The sequence below is a fragment of the Ailuropoda melanoleuca genome, chromosome 4 (genome assembly GCF_002007445.2).
Source record: "Ailuropoda melanoleuca isolate Jingjing chromosome 4, ASM200744v2, whole genome shotgun sequence".
NCBI lineage: Eukaryota > Metazoa > Chordata > Mammalia > Carnivora > Ursidae > Ailuropoda > Ailuropoda melanoleuca.
The window spans coordinates 45,217,294-45,232,014 of NC_048221.1; the positions used below are offsets into that span (position 1 = coordinate 45,217,294).

Genomic DNA, 14,721 nt, shown 5'->3' on the forward strand with positions numbered 1-14,721 from the left:
AGCCTTTCTCATGCCTCTGCACGTGGCGTGTGGAGTTGTGGCCAGCCCACAGGAGACCTCACAGTGCTGAGACCTGCAGCTCATTTCACAGTGAGATCTCAGTTGGTGGAAACATTTTCTCAAATGCCGATTTTGTGCATGAAGATCGTCGGCGGGGGGCGGGGGGGACAGTGTTAGTCTTAACTGCTCTCTCCTTGAGAACCTTGGAAATCTGCTGCTATGCTTCATTCTTGGAAACTAATAATTCAGACTGTTGGGCAAAGAGGGCTTTTGAATTTCCTTTGAATGAATGTCTGAAAACTGAGATGGAATGGGTTGAGATAAGGTTCATGTGCACGTAAGACCTGTTCTGCAAGTTTATTCTTTAAAATGAGAATTTGCATTGTAAAAATAATGAATGACAATTATAAAATACTGAGGAACTACAGGCAAGCAGTAGGCAAATCAAAATAATCTGTAATTCCACCACCCATAGTAAATACCTGTAAGATTTTGGAAATGATTCCTTCCAAGCTGCCTGTTTTCTTGTTCAGATATGTTGGCTAGTAACAAAAACAACAACAAAAACAGTGGGTCATTTGGAATATAGTTTGCCTTTGTATTTTTAGAATACATACTATTTATATCTTAACTAAATATACATATTTTTTATATAGCATATGTAGTATGTATCACATATATATACTATTATGTTTTTAGACGATTTTTTTGAAAAGTTAATACATTTTGAAAAGTTCAAATAGCAAAGACTGTAAAGGAGTAAACTATGAGAAGCCTCCTAATCTGTCCCCTCCCACTCCACAAAAAGTCAGAATTCTAGACAATGTACAAGAACATATGTAAATATGTAAATATTCTTCATTCCCCAACTGCCTCCTTTTTTTTTTTTTTTTTTTTTTTTTTTTTTAAACCAAAAAGGGAACACNGGTGACATCCTGGGTATACTTTTCCTCTTTTCACATCAGTCCATAAAGAGATTGCACATTCCTTTTTTATAGTTATATAAAAATTTTATTGTACGGATGTACTGTAACTGCCCTGCATGGCTGTGCAACTGGCTTATGTGAATATAATAAGACAATACTAACTGGTGATTCTAACGAAGGAGGAAGAGACAAGATTGCATTTTTCTCACAGCCTTGTCCACACAGCACTTTCTCAGACTTTTGGACTCATTCATCTGATAGGTGAAAATCATGTTCTTTTTTTTTTTTTTTAAAGATTTTATTTATTTATTTGACAGAGATAGAGACAGCCAGCGAGAGAGGGAACACAAGCAGGGGAAGTGGGAGAGGAAGAAACAGGCTCATAGCAGAAGAGCCTGATGTGGGGCTCGATCCCGTAACGCCGGGATCACGCCCTGAGCCAAAGGCAGACGCTTAACCGCTGTGCCACCCAGGCGCCCCGAAAATCATGTTCTGACATAGTTTTGGTTTTCATTTCTCTTATTCCATGTATACCAAATCGGTTTTTCAGAAAAGTCTGTTTCTGTCCTCAGGTTAAAATTGCATACATTAACTTCCTCAATCACTGCTATGTGGATACTGAGGTGGAAATGAAGGAGATTTACACCAGCAATCATATGTGGAAATTGTTTGAGAATTTCCTTGTGGACATCTGCAGGGTAAGGCTTTCTGGAACTGAGCGGTCGAGTGGAAGTGTGTATGTACGTGTGTGTCTGGACATCTTTATGCAGGAATAAGGGAAATATCTGCATAATTTCAACTTGTTAATGTGCGGCACAGGGAGGCAAATATGGCTCTTATCCTCGCATGTGTCTCATTTCTTTCTACCTTTTACTCCCAGATGAGAATAGATTTATACATCATGTGTCAGGGAAGATGGATTATTTCTGTTTTTCATTTCATCCTTTATGGATTGATCTGTGAATAATAATCTGAGACATATTAAAATCACATTTAAAAGTTTTCTTTTCCTTGATGGTATTTCTCCTTGAAGGACACCTTCCTGAGCTTAAGCATTTCAAATCTCCTTCAGTCTGGTGTTTGCATCTGCTTTCCTAACCCAGCCGTTGGGCTGGGCTTCATACTCTTGATTCAGTTTTGCTTCAAGCTTACCATTGATCCTAAGGCTGCAAGACTTACCACCTAACAGGGCACACCATAGATCCACTAGGAGTTTTGTGGTGGTGGATTTGGGGGAGGGGTGCCAGTAACCAAGAGAGAATAATTGTAAAATGAATATTAATTTTGGAAACGTGTTAAAAAGAAACGTGAATTGTAGAGTCCTAGACTGTGATAATGTCTGCTTGATGGTACAGTCACCAGTGTAAGACAAGGAACCTACAAGAACTTGTTTTCTTCCTAATCTAGTTTATTTAATAATACTCAGGTATTGGTATCACAGACATATATATGTTTTTTAAATCTCAAATTCCTCCTAATCTTTTAATCCCATAAATCTAGGGTTTTTTTAGAGATTGGGATGGAAGACCTGTTTTATTTTTATTTTATTTTGTCTTATTTTTTTTAAGTAGGCTCTACACCCAGTGTGGAGCCCAATGTGGGACTTGAACTCATGACCTAAGCTGAGATCAAGAGTCAGAGGCTTAACTGACCGATCCACCCAGGCATCCCTGCTTTGTTTTGTGTTTTCTTTTTTTTAATGGGGGCTAAGCAAAGTTTTCTGTAAAGGACCAGATATTAACTTTGTTCAGCTTTGTGGGCCATCTTGTCTCTGTCACAACTATTCAACTCTGCCCTGGTAGTTTGAAAGCAACCATGACAATATGTAATCATGTGGGCATGGCTGCATTCCAATAAAACTTTATTTATAAAAGCAGCCACCAACCCTTAACTTTGCTGACCTTTACATTACATTATTCAGAAATGTAAAATCAGTTGCTAATTTCATTCTTTGAATTTGTCTACAAACTGCTCAGCATTAAGCTTAGAACATGGTGGTTAGTTAATAAAACTTGATTCTTTTTTGCCCTTCATAAATTTTTATGATAAGCAATGTTAATGTCTCAAACTGTAGGACTAATGAATTTGGTAATAAAAACTTGATTTTTAAAAAAGTATTTTCTAAACCTTTCCCTCTAAATGTCTAGTCTTATTTTAGCGCAAAATTAAGTAGAATGCAATTAAAATCTGAAGTCTCTCCTCACCCCAAAACTTAGAGTCCATGGGGGCGCCTGGGTGGCTCTGTCATTAAGCATCTGCCTTCGGCTCAGGTCATGATCCCAGGGTCCTGGGATCGAGCGCCACATCGGGCTCCCTGTTCCACTGGGAGCCTGCTTCTTCCTCTCCCACTTCCCCTGCTTGTGTTCCCTCTCTCGCTGTATCTCTGTCAAATAAATAAAAAATCTTTAAGAAGAAAAAACAAAACAAAACTTAGAGTCCATGACTCTGACTCACAGCCCACTACTTTCAACAGCATTGCGTGTCACTAACTTTTAAAAGTTGAAGTATAGTTGGCATACAATGTTACATCAGTTCCGCTGTACAACATAGGGATTTGACAACTCTCTATTAACGTTTTTATTGAATGAGAGAGTGTTGTAGATTTAGAGAATATCACGGACAATGGACCTCACTGGTGTATTTGATTCTCTTGATTGTATGGATTAGGAAACCATGGCCTACAACAGATGAATGGCTTAACCAGGAGGATAGTTTACTTTTAGGGGAAAGTATAGACAAGTGTAGTTACTATGCCTTTTGCTGCCTTTTAAGGTTTTAGATTTGCCACAGATGGCTAGGAGTTTGGAAACAATAGTCCTGTAGGTCCCATCCTGGTTTTAATGTTTTGCACGTCTACATGTGATATCCAAGTTGATCAGCTCCTCCTTCTGCATGATTTATTGTTGTTGCTATTATAATTATTGTAACTTCTGAGAGGGAGAAATATTGACATGCAAGCCTTTACCTTTCATTTGTTAAGGGGGTAATCAGCAGGAGTGCTCACAGATTTCTTAGTCCTACAACTGACCTGCAGGTTTTGGTGTCATGTCTGAAACATTCAATTGCCTTGCAGGCCTGTAACAACACCAGTGACAGGAAACACGCAGACTCAATTTTGGAGAAGTACGTTACTGAAATTGTCATGAGTATCGTTACTACCTTCTTCAGTTCTCCCTTCTCAGACCAGAGCACGACGCTGCAGGTAAGGAACACAGACGCAGGCGCAGGGCATTCACGCTGCACTTGGGCAGTGGCCGTTGGCCGGGTTTGGCAGTGAGCAGCTGTACGTGAGCCATTCTGCAAGGCGTTCAGACAAGATGCTTTTCTTTCTCTGGAGGGTCCTTTGGCTAAAGAAGCACCTGAGAATGTTTTTCTACCCCAGATGATTCTATTGGTTGTTGATTTTTTTCTCGTTAAGATGCCTTTTCCTCCCCTTTCAATCTTACTGATTCCTCTCCTCCAATCTTAGAAGAAGGAGAAGCAGCTTTCAGACAGGTGCTAGCATGTTATTAGCACTTTTTAAAAATGCATTTGGAGATCTCAATTCTAACTCCCAAGTGTGAGCCTAGAGTTCCCCCGAGGTGGCGCGGGGCTAGCGTGAGAAGTCGTTCAGCCGTGGCGGCGGGGCTGCCGTGTGGCCCGGTTCCACGGGTATGTGCTCGCCTCCGTGCGTGGTGCTGCTGGGACTGAGCGCTGCAGCGGCCTGCAGCGGGATTCCCACTGTACTCCCAGTTTCGAAGGTAGGAATCCGTGGATCTGGGAGATGATGTCATTCTTTGACGTGGAAAAGCTCATTCTTCTTTTGATAACTTATGTCTGGGTCAACTGCTGTGGGAGTCTTACTGGAGGGTGAAAGCTGGTCTTGGTCTCCAGTGGTCAGAAGAGAAATATTAACTCTCCTTGTCATGGAAAGAGGTAGAGGCTGTCCTGGGGTTGATGGGTGGCCCAGGGTTGTTGGGCCACAAAAGATAATCCTAACGAAGGTAAATTCTCCAAGGGAAGGGTGATTCATGGTCAGTATAATACTCCCTGGTGTGTTAGTTACATACTGTTCTATTTCATTAACATGCAAAGAGTTCATAAAAGCCTAATACAGCCTGTGAGGTAGATGATACTATTCCCATTTTGCAGCTGAGGAAACTGAGGCTCAGAAAGTTTAATTACAATCCTCAGTAGGGTCACAGCCATTAGGTGGCATAACCATGATTTCAGCCTACTTCTTTCTGACTCAAAAACTTGAATTATGGAGTTTTTAGTGAGATACTTTCCTTGGCACTTCTGTTTAGTTAGAAATAACGATGAAAGCTGGAAGTTAAGCTAAAGTATCACAAAGTTAGAAGGCTGCCTTTCAAATGTCTGTATGTATTCTTGAGTAATTGGGGAGCAGAAACTGGTTAGATCCCAAGCACTTGAGTTTCTAGAGACCAGAAAGTGCTCCTTCACCAAGTGCTTTTCCCGTGGAGAGCCAGCTAGGAGAGCTGCTTTGGTTACTAAAATTGGACTTGCTTCTTTTGTAATTTAAAGTGACAATCACCACAGCAATGCCCATATTCTTATAGATTATGAAACAGTATTGCAAAGCCGAAATGTCAAAGTAAATCAATCAAATTAATTGGAAAACCATTAAACAGGAACTTGGGTTTTGGTTTTCCGTCTTGGTCACTCCTCTCTCCTCATATTGCCTTACTCTGAAGCCAATTTTTGGACCACCTAAGAAGCCAGAATTGTCAGAGAGATGAATCTTCAATATAAATGTTCCAAGTTCCTAGCGAGACCCAGGTTGTCTATATATACTTAGAATACAAAGTCCAAAGTGGTTTTAGCTTTGTTTTTTAAGGGGTAGCTTATGAATTTCTAGAGCATTTGTTTTCAAGGAATACTATTTTTGGAGCTCTCATAGCCTGTTTTATTTTGTTTATATGCTGAAAAGCGTATGCCTCATTTCCCCAGCTAGATTTTTACCTCCTTCCTGGCTTCCTTCCTTGTTTGTTTGTTTGTTTCCTTCCTTCCTTTCATTCAACCCAAACATGGGAGGAAGGAAAATGGTGAACTTGGGTTTGGCTGTGTTGCATTTATGTTGCCAGTGGAATGTCCAGGAAGCAACTAGACCAGTGGGATCCAGGGAGGAAGAACAGAATTTTGGAGGCTTTAGAGCAGGATAAAGCTGGTTTCAAATCCTCACTCTGCCCCTTACCAGCTCTGTGAACTTGCCTTGGTCACTGAACTTCAGAACCTCTATGCTTACATTTGAAACAGGGTTGTAGTATCAACCTTGCAGGTTATTGTGAGCACTCACAATACTGTTTATGAAACATTTAGCATAATGCCTGGCACATAGAAGGTGCTCAGTAAATAGGCGGTTGTGCTTTTCCCTGCTAGACTGTAAGCTACCGTAAGAAGGGTGTGGTTATGCCTTCGGTGCACGGTTGTCTGCGATACTGCTCTGTCCCTGTGCCTCACTTTGTGCTTGGAACCTGCTAGTTGCTAACTCATTGAATAAGTAAATGCACCTGTGAGACTCAGGACAGTGGAGCAGTGGAATGCAAATATAAACATTCGCTGATGGAAGTAGTGGCCCGGAGAATGAAGCGGTTCGCTAGAGGGGACTGGGCGGAGCACGAATAGTTAAATACAAGATGCAGAAGAGGCCAGAGGAGGGTTCTTCAGTTTCTCCGGCACGGCACGCAGGTTGGGATTCAAGGAGCAAGCGGGGCTTCAGGATCTAAGAAAAGGGAGGACTTTATGTAGAAGGTGATGGGCAGCCGTGTTCTTTAGTCCAAGAGGTCAAATGAGCTGATGCCCCCAGGTTGCCCATTGGAATGGGTAATTAGGAGGCAGCTACCCTGGCCAGTTTATTCATCTTTTGTTTATCCAGGGGTCAGATGGGAACAGAGCAGAGGCCTAACAAATATTGGTTCAGTTGAATTAATTTAGTCAAAGGATACTTCTTTCTTTGAGTTTGGATGTTGGGTTCTCATCCCAATTCTAGCACATACGAGCCAGCAGGGCGAATGATAATACCACTGTTTACTTGCTCATGTCATGGTGAGGGTTCAGTGATAGAGGCAGAGAGCACTTAGCCCTTGGCATGTGGGAAGTGTTCTCCATACATGGCTTCTCTCATTGGAACCCTTGTGCTCGGGAGCTTAGTGTCAGGGTCTCTCAGCCAATTTCTCAGGCCTCTATGATCCTGTCCTCTGTTAGCAGGCACTTTGCGGTCTTGGGTGGCTGTGAGGTATAGAACAGAAAGTACTTGCTGAAGAAAGCAATGAGATCCTGGTTTGCAGGTGAACTGGGTGGAAAGAGCGCAAGCTGTCGGCGTCAGAGAGCCCTGAAGGCGACTCCGTGCTCTGCCAAACCCTCTGTGTACTTTCTTGTAACCTTTCTGGGCCTCTGGTTTGTATTTATAGCATTAAGGCAGTTTGTTTGCCACAGGATTGTTAGTTGAGGTTCTAGAAGAACTTTCCCTTGAAATACGTGGCACTTAGTAAGTTACCCGAACAGCGTTCATAGAAGAGGCTCTGAATTTTTATTAACCTGTTGTATTTTCTTCTACTAGAGTTCCTTCCCGCCCACCCCAGCACTTTGCATTGTATTTCTTCCATCTCAGAAACCTCTCTAGAGTTTTTCAATACTTTTTTTCTTTGCTTTAGTAACTCCCACTGTGTTTTGGAGGGACTATGCCAGTCTTCTTCCCCCAAACTAAAAACCTGTGGAGTAGCTCACTGTACACAGGAGTGTTTGCCTTGCAGGTTAAAGCTACCCTGAGTCGGGTAGCTTTGGACAGAGACCATAATTATAACTTTGACATGCATTCGGAAATCACTGTCAAACTGAGGAAGTAAATGTTGGAGTTCTCTTATTTTAAAAAGAGTACAGATTTATACAGTCATAGGAATAGATCCTACCATACAGTTAACTCATCTGTAGTAAAATGAATACTTTGAACAAGTAACCATCGGAACTGTCCTCTGTTTATATCATTGACACACTGCTAGAAATAAGTATGCATTCTTGGTAAGATCCACCCATCAGTTTGTTTTTGCTGATTAAATATAGAGGTTCTGCTTATAGGAAATAATGTCTGCAAAGAACTTTGGGTCGATCTGCCACAATCCACTTATTTTATATATTGGATGAAGTGAAAGCTCAGAGAGGTGAGGTCATTTGCCTGAAGTCATGTAGCCAGTTGGTAACCTGACAAGAATACCAGTTTTCAGACGTTGATGCCACTATTTATCCTTCTGGTCAGACTTGGATGGCATCAAGTTTGTAGATGTTGTAAGATGCTTCTGATTTTTTCTTCCTTGGGCTAGGCAGCTTCTAGAATCCTGCTTATAACTGGTCACCCCTTCCCACTCTTGCAAAGGGTCCATTACCATTAACCCACAGTTCAGTGCAATGTCTGTTTCTGATCAGCCTATCAGTGATCTACAGAAAAGTCATACCGCCTGTCTCTTGGCCTCTCTTCCTTGCAGACTCGCCAGCCTGTCTTTGTGCAACTGCTGCAAGGTGTGTTCAGGGTTTACCACTGCAACTGGTTAATGCCGAGCCAAAAAGCCTCTGTGGAGAGCTGTATTCGGGTGCTCTCTGACGTAGGTAAGATATCAGTGCCGTTTGGATTGAACGCGATGAAAGTGAATTGCCTGACAGTAATCAAGACGGCCGTTTCTTGAGCACTTGTTCTTCTCTTCTGAAGTTCTGCACTCAAGAGGTTACAGAGGCAGAACTGGAATGGAGGTCTTTTTGATTGCTAACCCTTGCTTTCATCTACCAAGCCAGCATCTCCTAAAGTTAAGGGCCAGTAAGTCCCAAAGAAAGCTAGGCTCTGAAAAATAAGAGTCCATGGTGCAATGTTAGCAACTCTTGGGAAGTCACAGTGCGCACAAACTAATCCAAGGCTCTGTGAAGTCTCTCATTCAAGAAACAAATTTGTTTACTCCCGTAAGTGTATTTGACCCTAGGCAAACTTTTCCTCCTGTGAAGCACACGTCCAATCCCAAGGAACATCCTTTCTCAGAAATGGTACCCTGATCCCTTTTGCCTCTCAGTGATAAATAGTGCTCCCTTCTCTCCTCCCCACCCTCACATGTCACCCTGGAAGTCATGAAAATTACTGCTCCTTTCACCCTGACTTAATCAAACTCTCTTCCTTGGCCCTGTTCCCCTTCGTAAATGTTAAGCAAGGGGTTCATCTTCCTGCCTAAATTTAAGAGTTATCTCCTCATAGTAGCTATTTAAGATCCCTGCAGATGGGCAGCAGAAGAGGCGGGTGGGGTTCTTAGCACTATTGAGTAGCTGTCCAGCAAATACAGATGGTGTTTATTAAGGTTACTTCCCTGATTTCAGTCCTCCCATCCTGATTTCCTTGACTCTCATGTGGTAGGTGTTGGTGTCTTTTTATTATTTATAGAGCGCTATTTCACAATAAGAGATGAGGCTTTCGAAAGTGTGTACGTTATAGGTTCATGATATGATATCTCAGAACCTAGGCTCTGAGACAGTACCCCCAAAACTTGCCACTCTGCCCATATAGGTTCACGCATTACGAAGTTGTTGAGTAAAATTTGGTCAGGTTGCCCAATTGACCAGCCCACCGCCCATCAGGGAGATGAAATGTTTTAACTGGCTTGGCATTGATGAGAAAAGACCGAGGGAGGTGATGTCTGTGAAGTGGCGGAGCATGAGAACAGCACAGCACCCCAGGAATTCAGACATGTGCTCCATGGGGCATAACCCTTCCTGAATAAAACCATACCAAAGTTCACTATTTTCATGGTTTATCTTCAAAAGGGAGTATCCAAGGCACATTATTTCTAGCCGAATGTACACTGTGCATCCTGCTTTTTATTTTTATAGTATTCGTATTTTCTCCCCAAATTTCTCACTTGCTTTTATTAAAGTGTTAGAAATTTGTTGGCTGGCTGAAGGTTCCTTTCCCCACACTGTGTGGTTTGGTTGTTTTTTTCTTTTTTTAATTGGATGTAAACAATTGCTTCTCATATTGCTTCTTCCAGGGTGCTGGCGTTTTTACAATTAGATACAGGTAATATGGCACCTTCTTTGCTTCTGGTCTTATGAAGCATTGAAGACAGGAAGTCGTCTTGTTTTTTGGAGGTTGTTGGATTTTTCCATATGGGAAAAAAAAGAATTGTTGGTCTTAGTTATTTTCCTTTTTTAATTAAACTTTTTATTTTGCATTAATTTTAGACTTAGAGGAAATTTGCCAGGATAACACACAGAGTTGCCATATGCCCCTCTCCCGGTTTCCCCTGCAGTCAACATCTTACAACACAGGGTATTTTTGTCAAAACTACAAAACTGATATTGGCCCATTGCTATGAACTAAACTCCAGACTTGGCACCACTTTTTCCATTGACATCCTTTATCTGTTTCAGGATTCAGTCTAGGCTCCAAGGCTGCATTTAGTTGTGATGCCTCTGCAGTCGACCCTCTGAGCTGCAATAGTGCCTCAGACTCTCCTTGTTTTTTATGACATTAACAGTCTTGAAGAGTGCTGGTCGGGTGTAGAATGTCCCCCCCTGTGGGCTAGATTGTTCCTTTTCTCATGATTAGACTGGAGTTTAAGAGGGGAAGAGAAGAGCTTAAATGGAAAGAGTAGCTTATGTTATTGTAAATGTCATCTTTTGCATTATGTTTGGCTTAAACTGGCATGTTGTAGATTGTTGTATAGAATACCACTGAGAGAAAATTTTTGGAAAAATAGTTTTTTGGCCAAATGAATTCCCTATCTGGATAATTCTTAAAATATATGAACACATGGGAGATCTTAAGATGCCAGTCATTGAGGAAACCCATTGAAGTTTAACTTTGACTTGCCTGAACTTTGACCTTAGAGCATGTTTACATACCTCAGAGCTACTGCCCCCCAGAATTCACACTGAAAATCAAGTTCATTTGAGCTCCTCAACTTGCACATTCGGTGCCATGCAAGTGACATATATGGGCATGGAGAAATCTGCCTGAGGGGTGATGAGGGTGTTAAGTCTGTCTTTGGGGTATCTCCCATGCAAGTTGGAGACTCATGAGTCATCTTTCTTCTGTGTAGCCAAGAGCCGGGCCATTGCTATTCCTGTGGACCTGGACAGCCAAGTCAACAACCTCTTCCTGAAGTCCCACAACATCGTACAGAAAACTGCCATGAACTGGCGGCTGACTGCCCGCAATGCAGCTCGCAGAGACTCTGTTCTGGCGGCTTCTAGAGACTACCGGAATATCATTGAGAGATTGCAGGTAATGCCTGGCCCAGAGACGAGTGAACCTGAACCTGGCCTAAGGTGATTCCGACACAACAGTGTTTCCATGGGCCAGAGAAAAACCAAGATTGTCCATAGACAGATGTCAGCATGTGAGTGGCTAGTCAAGCACAGTAATATATGTAGGACCAAGAATGCAAAGCTACTTGGGAAGAGAAAAGCTCCTGGCAAAGTCATGGTCTGTAAAGGTTATTCATAGATTTATAGATTGCTTTATGTAGAATGGGGACTCTGCTTTTACCAGGAAGGAATATTTAAGTATTACAAAAAGGATACTTAGAATAAGGGCACGAGGGCTCCATTCTATCAGAATGAACCAACTGAAAATAAAAGTATTACTAAATTCTACCTGGATTATACTTTTTTCTTAACACCTATGAAGACATCTGTCCCTTTATTAAGGGGAGAGTAGTGAGTATTAGGTGTTCGTGAAACACTTACACATCTTAACATTGACATCTTCCTTTAGCAAGCTCCTCAAGGGATTCTCTTACGGGTAGTACACGGGCCATAGTTGGAGATTGTCAGACACTTCAGATGGGTCTGTTGCGGTGTTTAAGGGCATGATCTCAGGCCAGCGCCTGGGGTCAAATCCTGATTCCATTGCTTAGAAATGGTGTGTCCTTGGGAAGGTTACTTTATTGCTCTGTGGTTTGGTTTCCTCATTTGTGAAGTAGGATAATAGTAACACCTACCGCAGGGGGGTTGATGTGAGGATTGCAAGGCTGATAAAGTATTGCCCTTATCCGTGCCTGCTTAAAAAATCCCAACAGCCATTATTTCCCTCTGTTCTAGAGGTCGGCTGGGCTCACTAAGGTGTTTCTTGCTCAGGGTCTTGAGTGCAGCTGCAGTGAGATGGCAGCTGAGCTTGGACTCATCTTGCAGTCTTGCACATGTTTGGCAGTTGATGTTGGGAACCCCAGCTGGAGTTGTCAGCTGAAGCATCTACATGTAGCTTCCCCATGTGGTCGGTGCTTGCTTGCAACTTGGTGGCTGGGTCCCAAGATCAGCATCTCGAGAGAGAAAGAGAGACAGTGAAAGCTGTAATGCCTTTATAGCACACACAGCATCACTTTTGTCAGATTCTGTTGGTCAAGGCAGTCACAAGTGTCCACTGAGCTTCAAGGGAAGGGGATATAGACCACCATTTGATGGGAAGGATGTCAGTGATGCAGTGTAGAAGATGGTGCAAGCGAAGGTATATTGCAGCGGCCATTTTGGGAAAACAGTACACGTAAACAGCATAGAATAGAGCCTGGAGTGTAGTGAGCACTTGACCAATGACAGCTGCTATTATGATTATTACTGTTATTGTCATTGCTGTTAGGACTGTAATAATTATCATTAGATAAAATAAATGAATCTCTGTGAGGTTGTACAACCTGCCTAGAGATGCATTCATCAGCTCCACTCATGCTGGGCACCAGGGATGCGGTGGTGAGTGAAACCACAAATGATCTTTGCTGTCATGGATTCTCAAGTTTTGGAAGGAAGATAGACATTAGTCAGCTAATCACATGGATAAAAGTAAGATGGCAAGAGAGACAATGCCGCAGAGAAGTGAGTAGTGCTATGGAGGGCTGTTGAGGACCCTCATCGTGCCCAGATGGTGATCCAAGAAGGCTTTGCTCAGGAGTGACATTTGAACCAAGATCAGAGGAATGTAGGACTTATTAAAGAAAGGAATAGAAGGGAGGAAGCAGCATGTGAAAAGGACATTATATGGGACAGAATGTGACTCATTGAAAGGCCAAAGGAAGGCTAGTGCGGCTGGAGCCCCTGGAGCTGGGGAGTTAGGAAAGAGTTCTTAGGTCAGGGAAAGAATTTCATCCTTACTGTGACAGACCCAGTGTTAAACAAAGATAATTTAGTTCAGATAGAGTGCTAACTTGACTCTATATTTTTAAAAGGGAGGGATATTATAGATTCATAACTTTTTGAAAGCACAGTGTATTTTACTGTTCAAACTAAATAAATTATCTGCAGCCAAGCACACCAGTTTCTTGTCCTCTTCTTGGATTTATTATGCATATTCTTGGGGAATAAAATAAAATATGTAAGCCTCGCTAATGCTTGTTATGAAGACTTGAGTAGTAGCTGAAAGGATCCTCATTATGCAATGATTTATTTTCTGAGTCCCTGTAATTATAAGATTGCCTAGGACAGCAGAAGTTACCATAATATAAGAACATTCACTTGCAGACCAAATGCTTATATAATTAATCCCCATTGAGGCATCCCCCTCACTTAACACCAGTATCTTTCCCTGCCCATCACTTCACCATCTTTGTCTGTTGGTCTCTCCTCGATTGCTCAATGTTAAAACATTTGACAATACGATGCAAATCAATTGCAGTGTAAAGTTCAAACCTTGCAAAAGATGCAGGATTTTATGAATACGATGTTAAAGAACTGCTTCAACCCCCTGCAAATGCTCTAGACAAAGTTAGGACCAGTAACTACTGAAGAAGAGAACTTCAGGTGCTTTCAAAGAGGAAACTGAGAGAATTTTGCAAAAATGACACTCTTTTTGAATATGCTGTGAATGTCAGTATGACTGAAGGGGTATTGCAATGTACTGCTGCTGGGAAAATTGCCCCCCCCCAAAAAATAATTGGACTGATTCATGCACTCTTTACACATCCTAACTCTTTTTGAGTGATTATGAATTTTGTTAAATATAAAATAAATAATATTCACATGTTTTAGTTTTTGTTTTGGGGTAACAGATAATTCAATTCTTTATTGCCCATTCCCTATGAAATTTGGGTCTAGAGTTAAGTTGAATGCATTTAAGTGGCCTTTCCTATGCGGATCTCCGTGGTTAACTAGGCTTTCCTGTATTATCCACCATGCTGTGTTCAGCCCCTGTCTTAGCCAGCAAATGCTTCCAGTTAGGTTCCAAGTTACCAAGCCATCCAGCTGACTTTAGCATCTTTTGAAGTAATTTCTCATCTGTTTTCTGCCATTTGCTTTTATATGGAGTTTGTTGTGTTGTTTTTGCTGCTCTTTCAACTTCTCTCTGTTTTCCTCTCCTACAGCTATGTGTTTTGCATTTGAAGACCATCATGCTATCAGGGTACATGTACTTAGCATGTTGATACAGCATGTTCATTCATTTGTGTGCTCATTTTTGTATGACTTTTTATTATATGAATAATTCATGCTCGTTGGACATAATTTGACAGTACTCACAAGTACCCATTTATGGAAGAAAAATAGAACCACCTGCAATCCCACCACCCAGAGAAAACCAGTAATGATGTTTTGATGATATTTGGTATATATCCTTTAGATAGTGGTGTTGTTTCTAAAAAATCAGATCATATAGTCCATGCTGTTGTTTCACCATTTTTTTACGCTCATACTGTAGACATTTTTCCATGTTGTCAAATGTACTTTTTGCATCGTATTTTAAAACAAGTGGAATGATCCCTTGAGTGGCATAAGGATCATCACAATAGAAAGGCTGGTGGGGCTGTTTTTACCTGGTCCTCTGCATCAGGGGTGGTGGCTT

The 14,721-nt window shown here is 41.7% G+C and overlaps 1 protein-coding gene across 9 annotated transcripts in view; it reads left to right on the top strand.

Annotated features, from left to right (window-relative positions):
* The window catches only part of ITPR1 (inositol 1,4,5-trisphosphate receptor type 1), a 328,561-nt gene that overhangs the window by 180,675 nt on the left and 133,165 nt on the right, over window positions 1–14,721 (top strand). For all 9 annotated transcript variants that reach the window (XR_004624746.1, XM_019800455.2, XM_034658671.1 and 6 more), the window contains 4 exons: window positions 1,499–1,624; window positions 4,000–4,128; window positions 8,405–8,525; window positions 10,997–11,181. Coding sequence is in view for 8 of the 9 variants with exons in the window: in XM_019800455.2 (XP_019656014.1) it covers window positions 1,499–1,624; window positions 4,000–4,128; window positions 8,405–8,525; window positions 10,997–11,181 (561 nt within the window). In the remaining variant the exon portion in view is untranslated. The remainder of the gene's footprint in view (window positions 1–1,498; window positions 1,625–3,999; window positions 4,129–8,404; window positions 8,526–10,996; window positions 11,182–14,721) is intronic.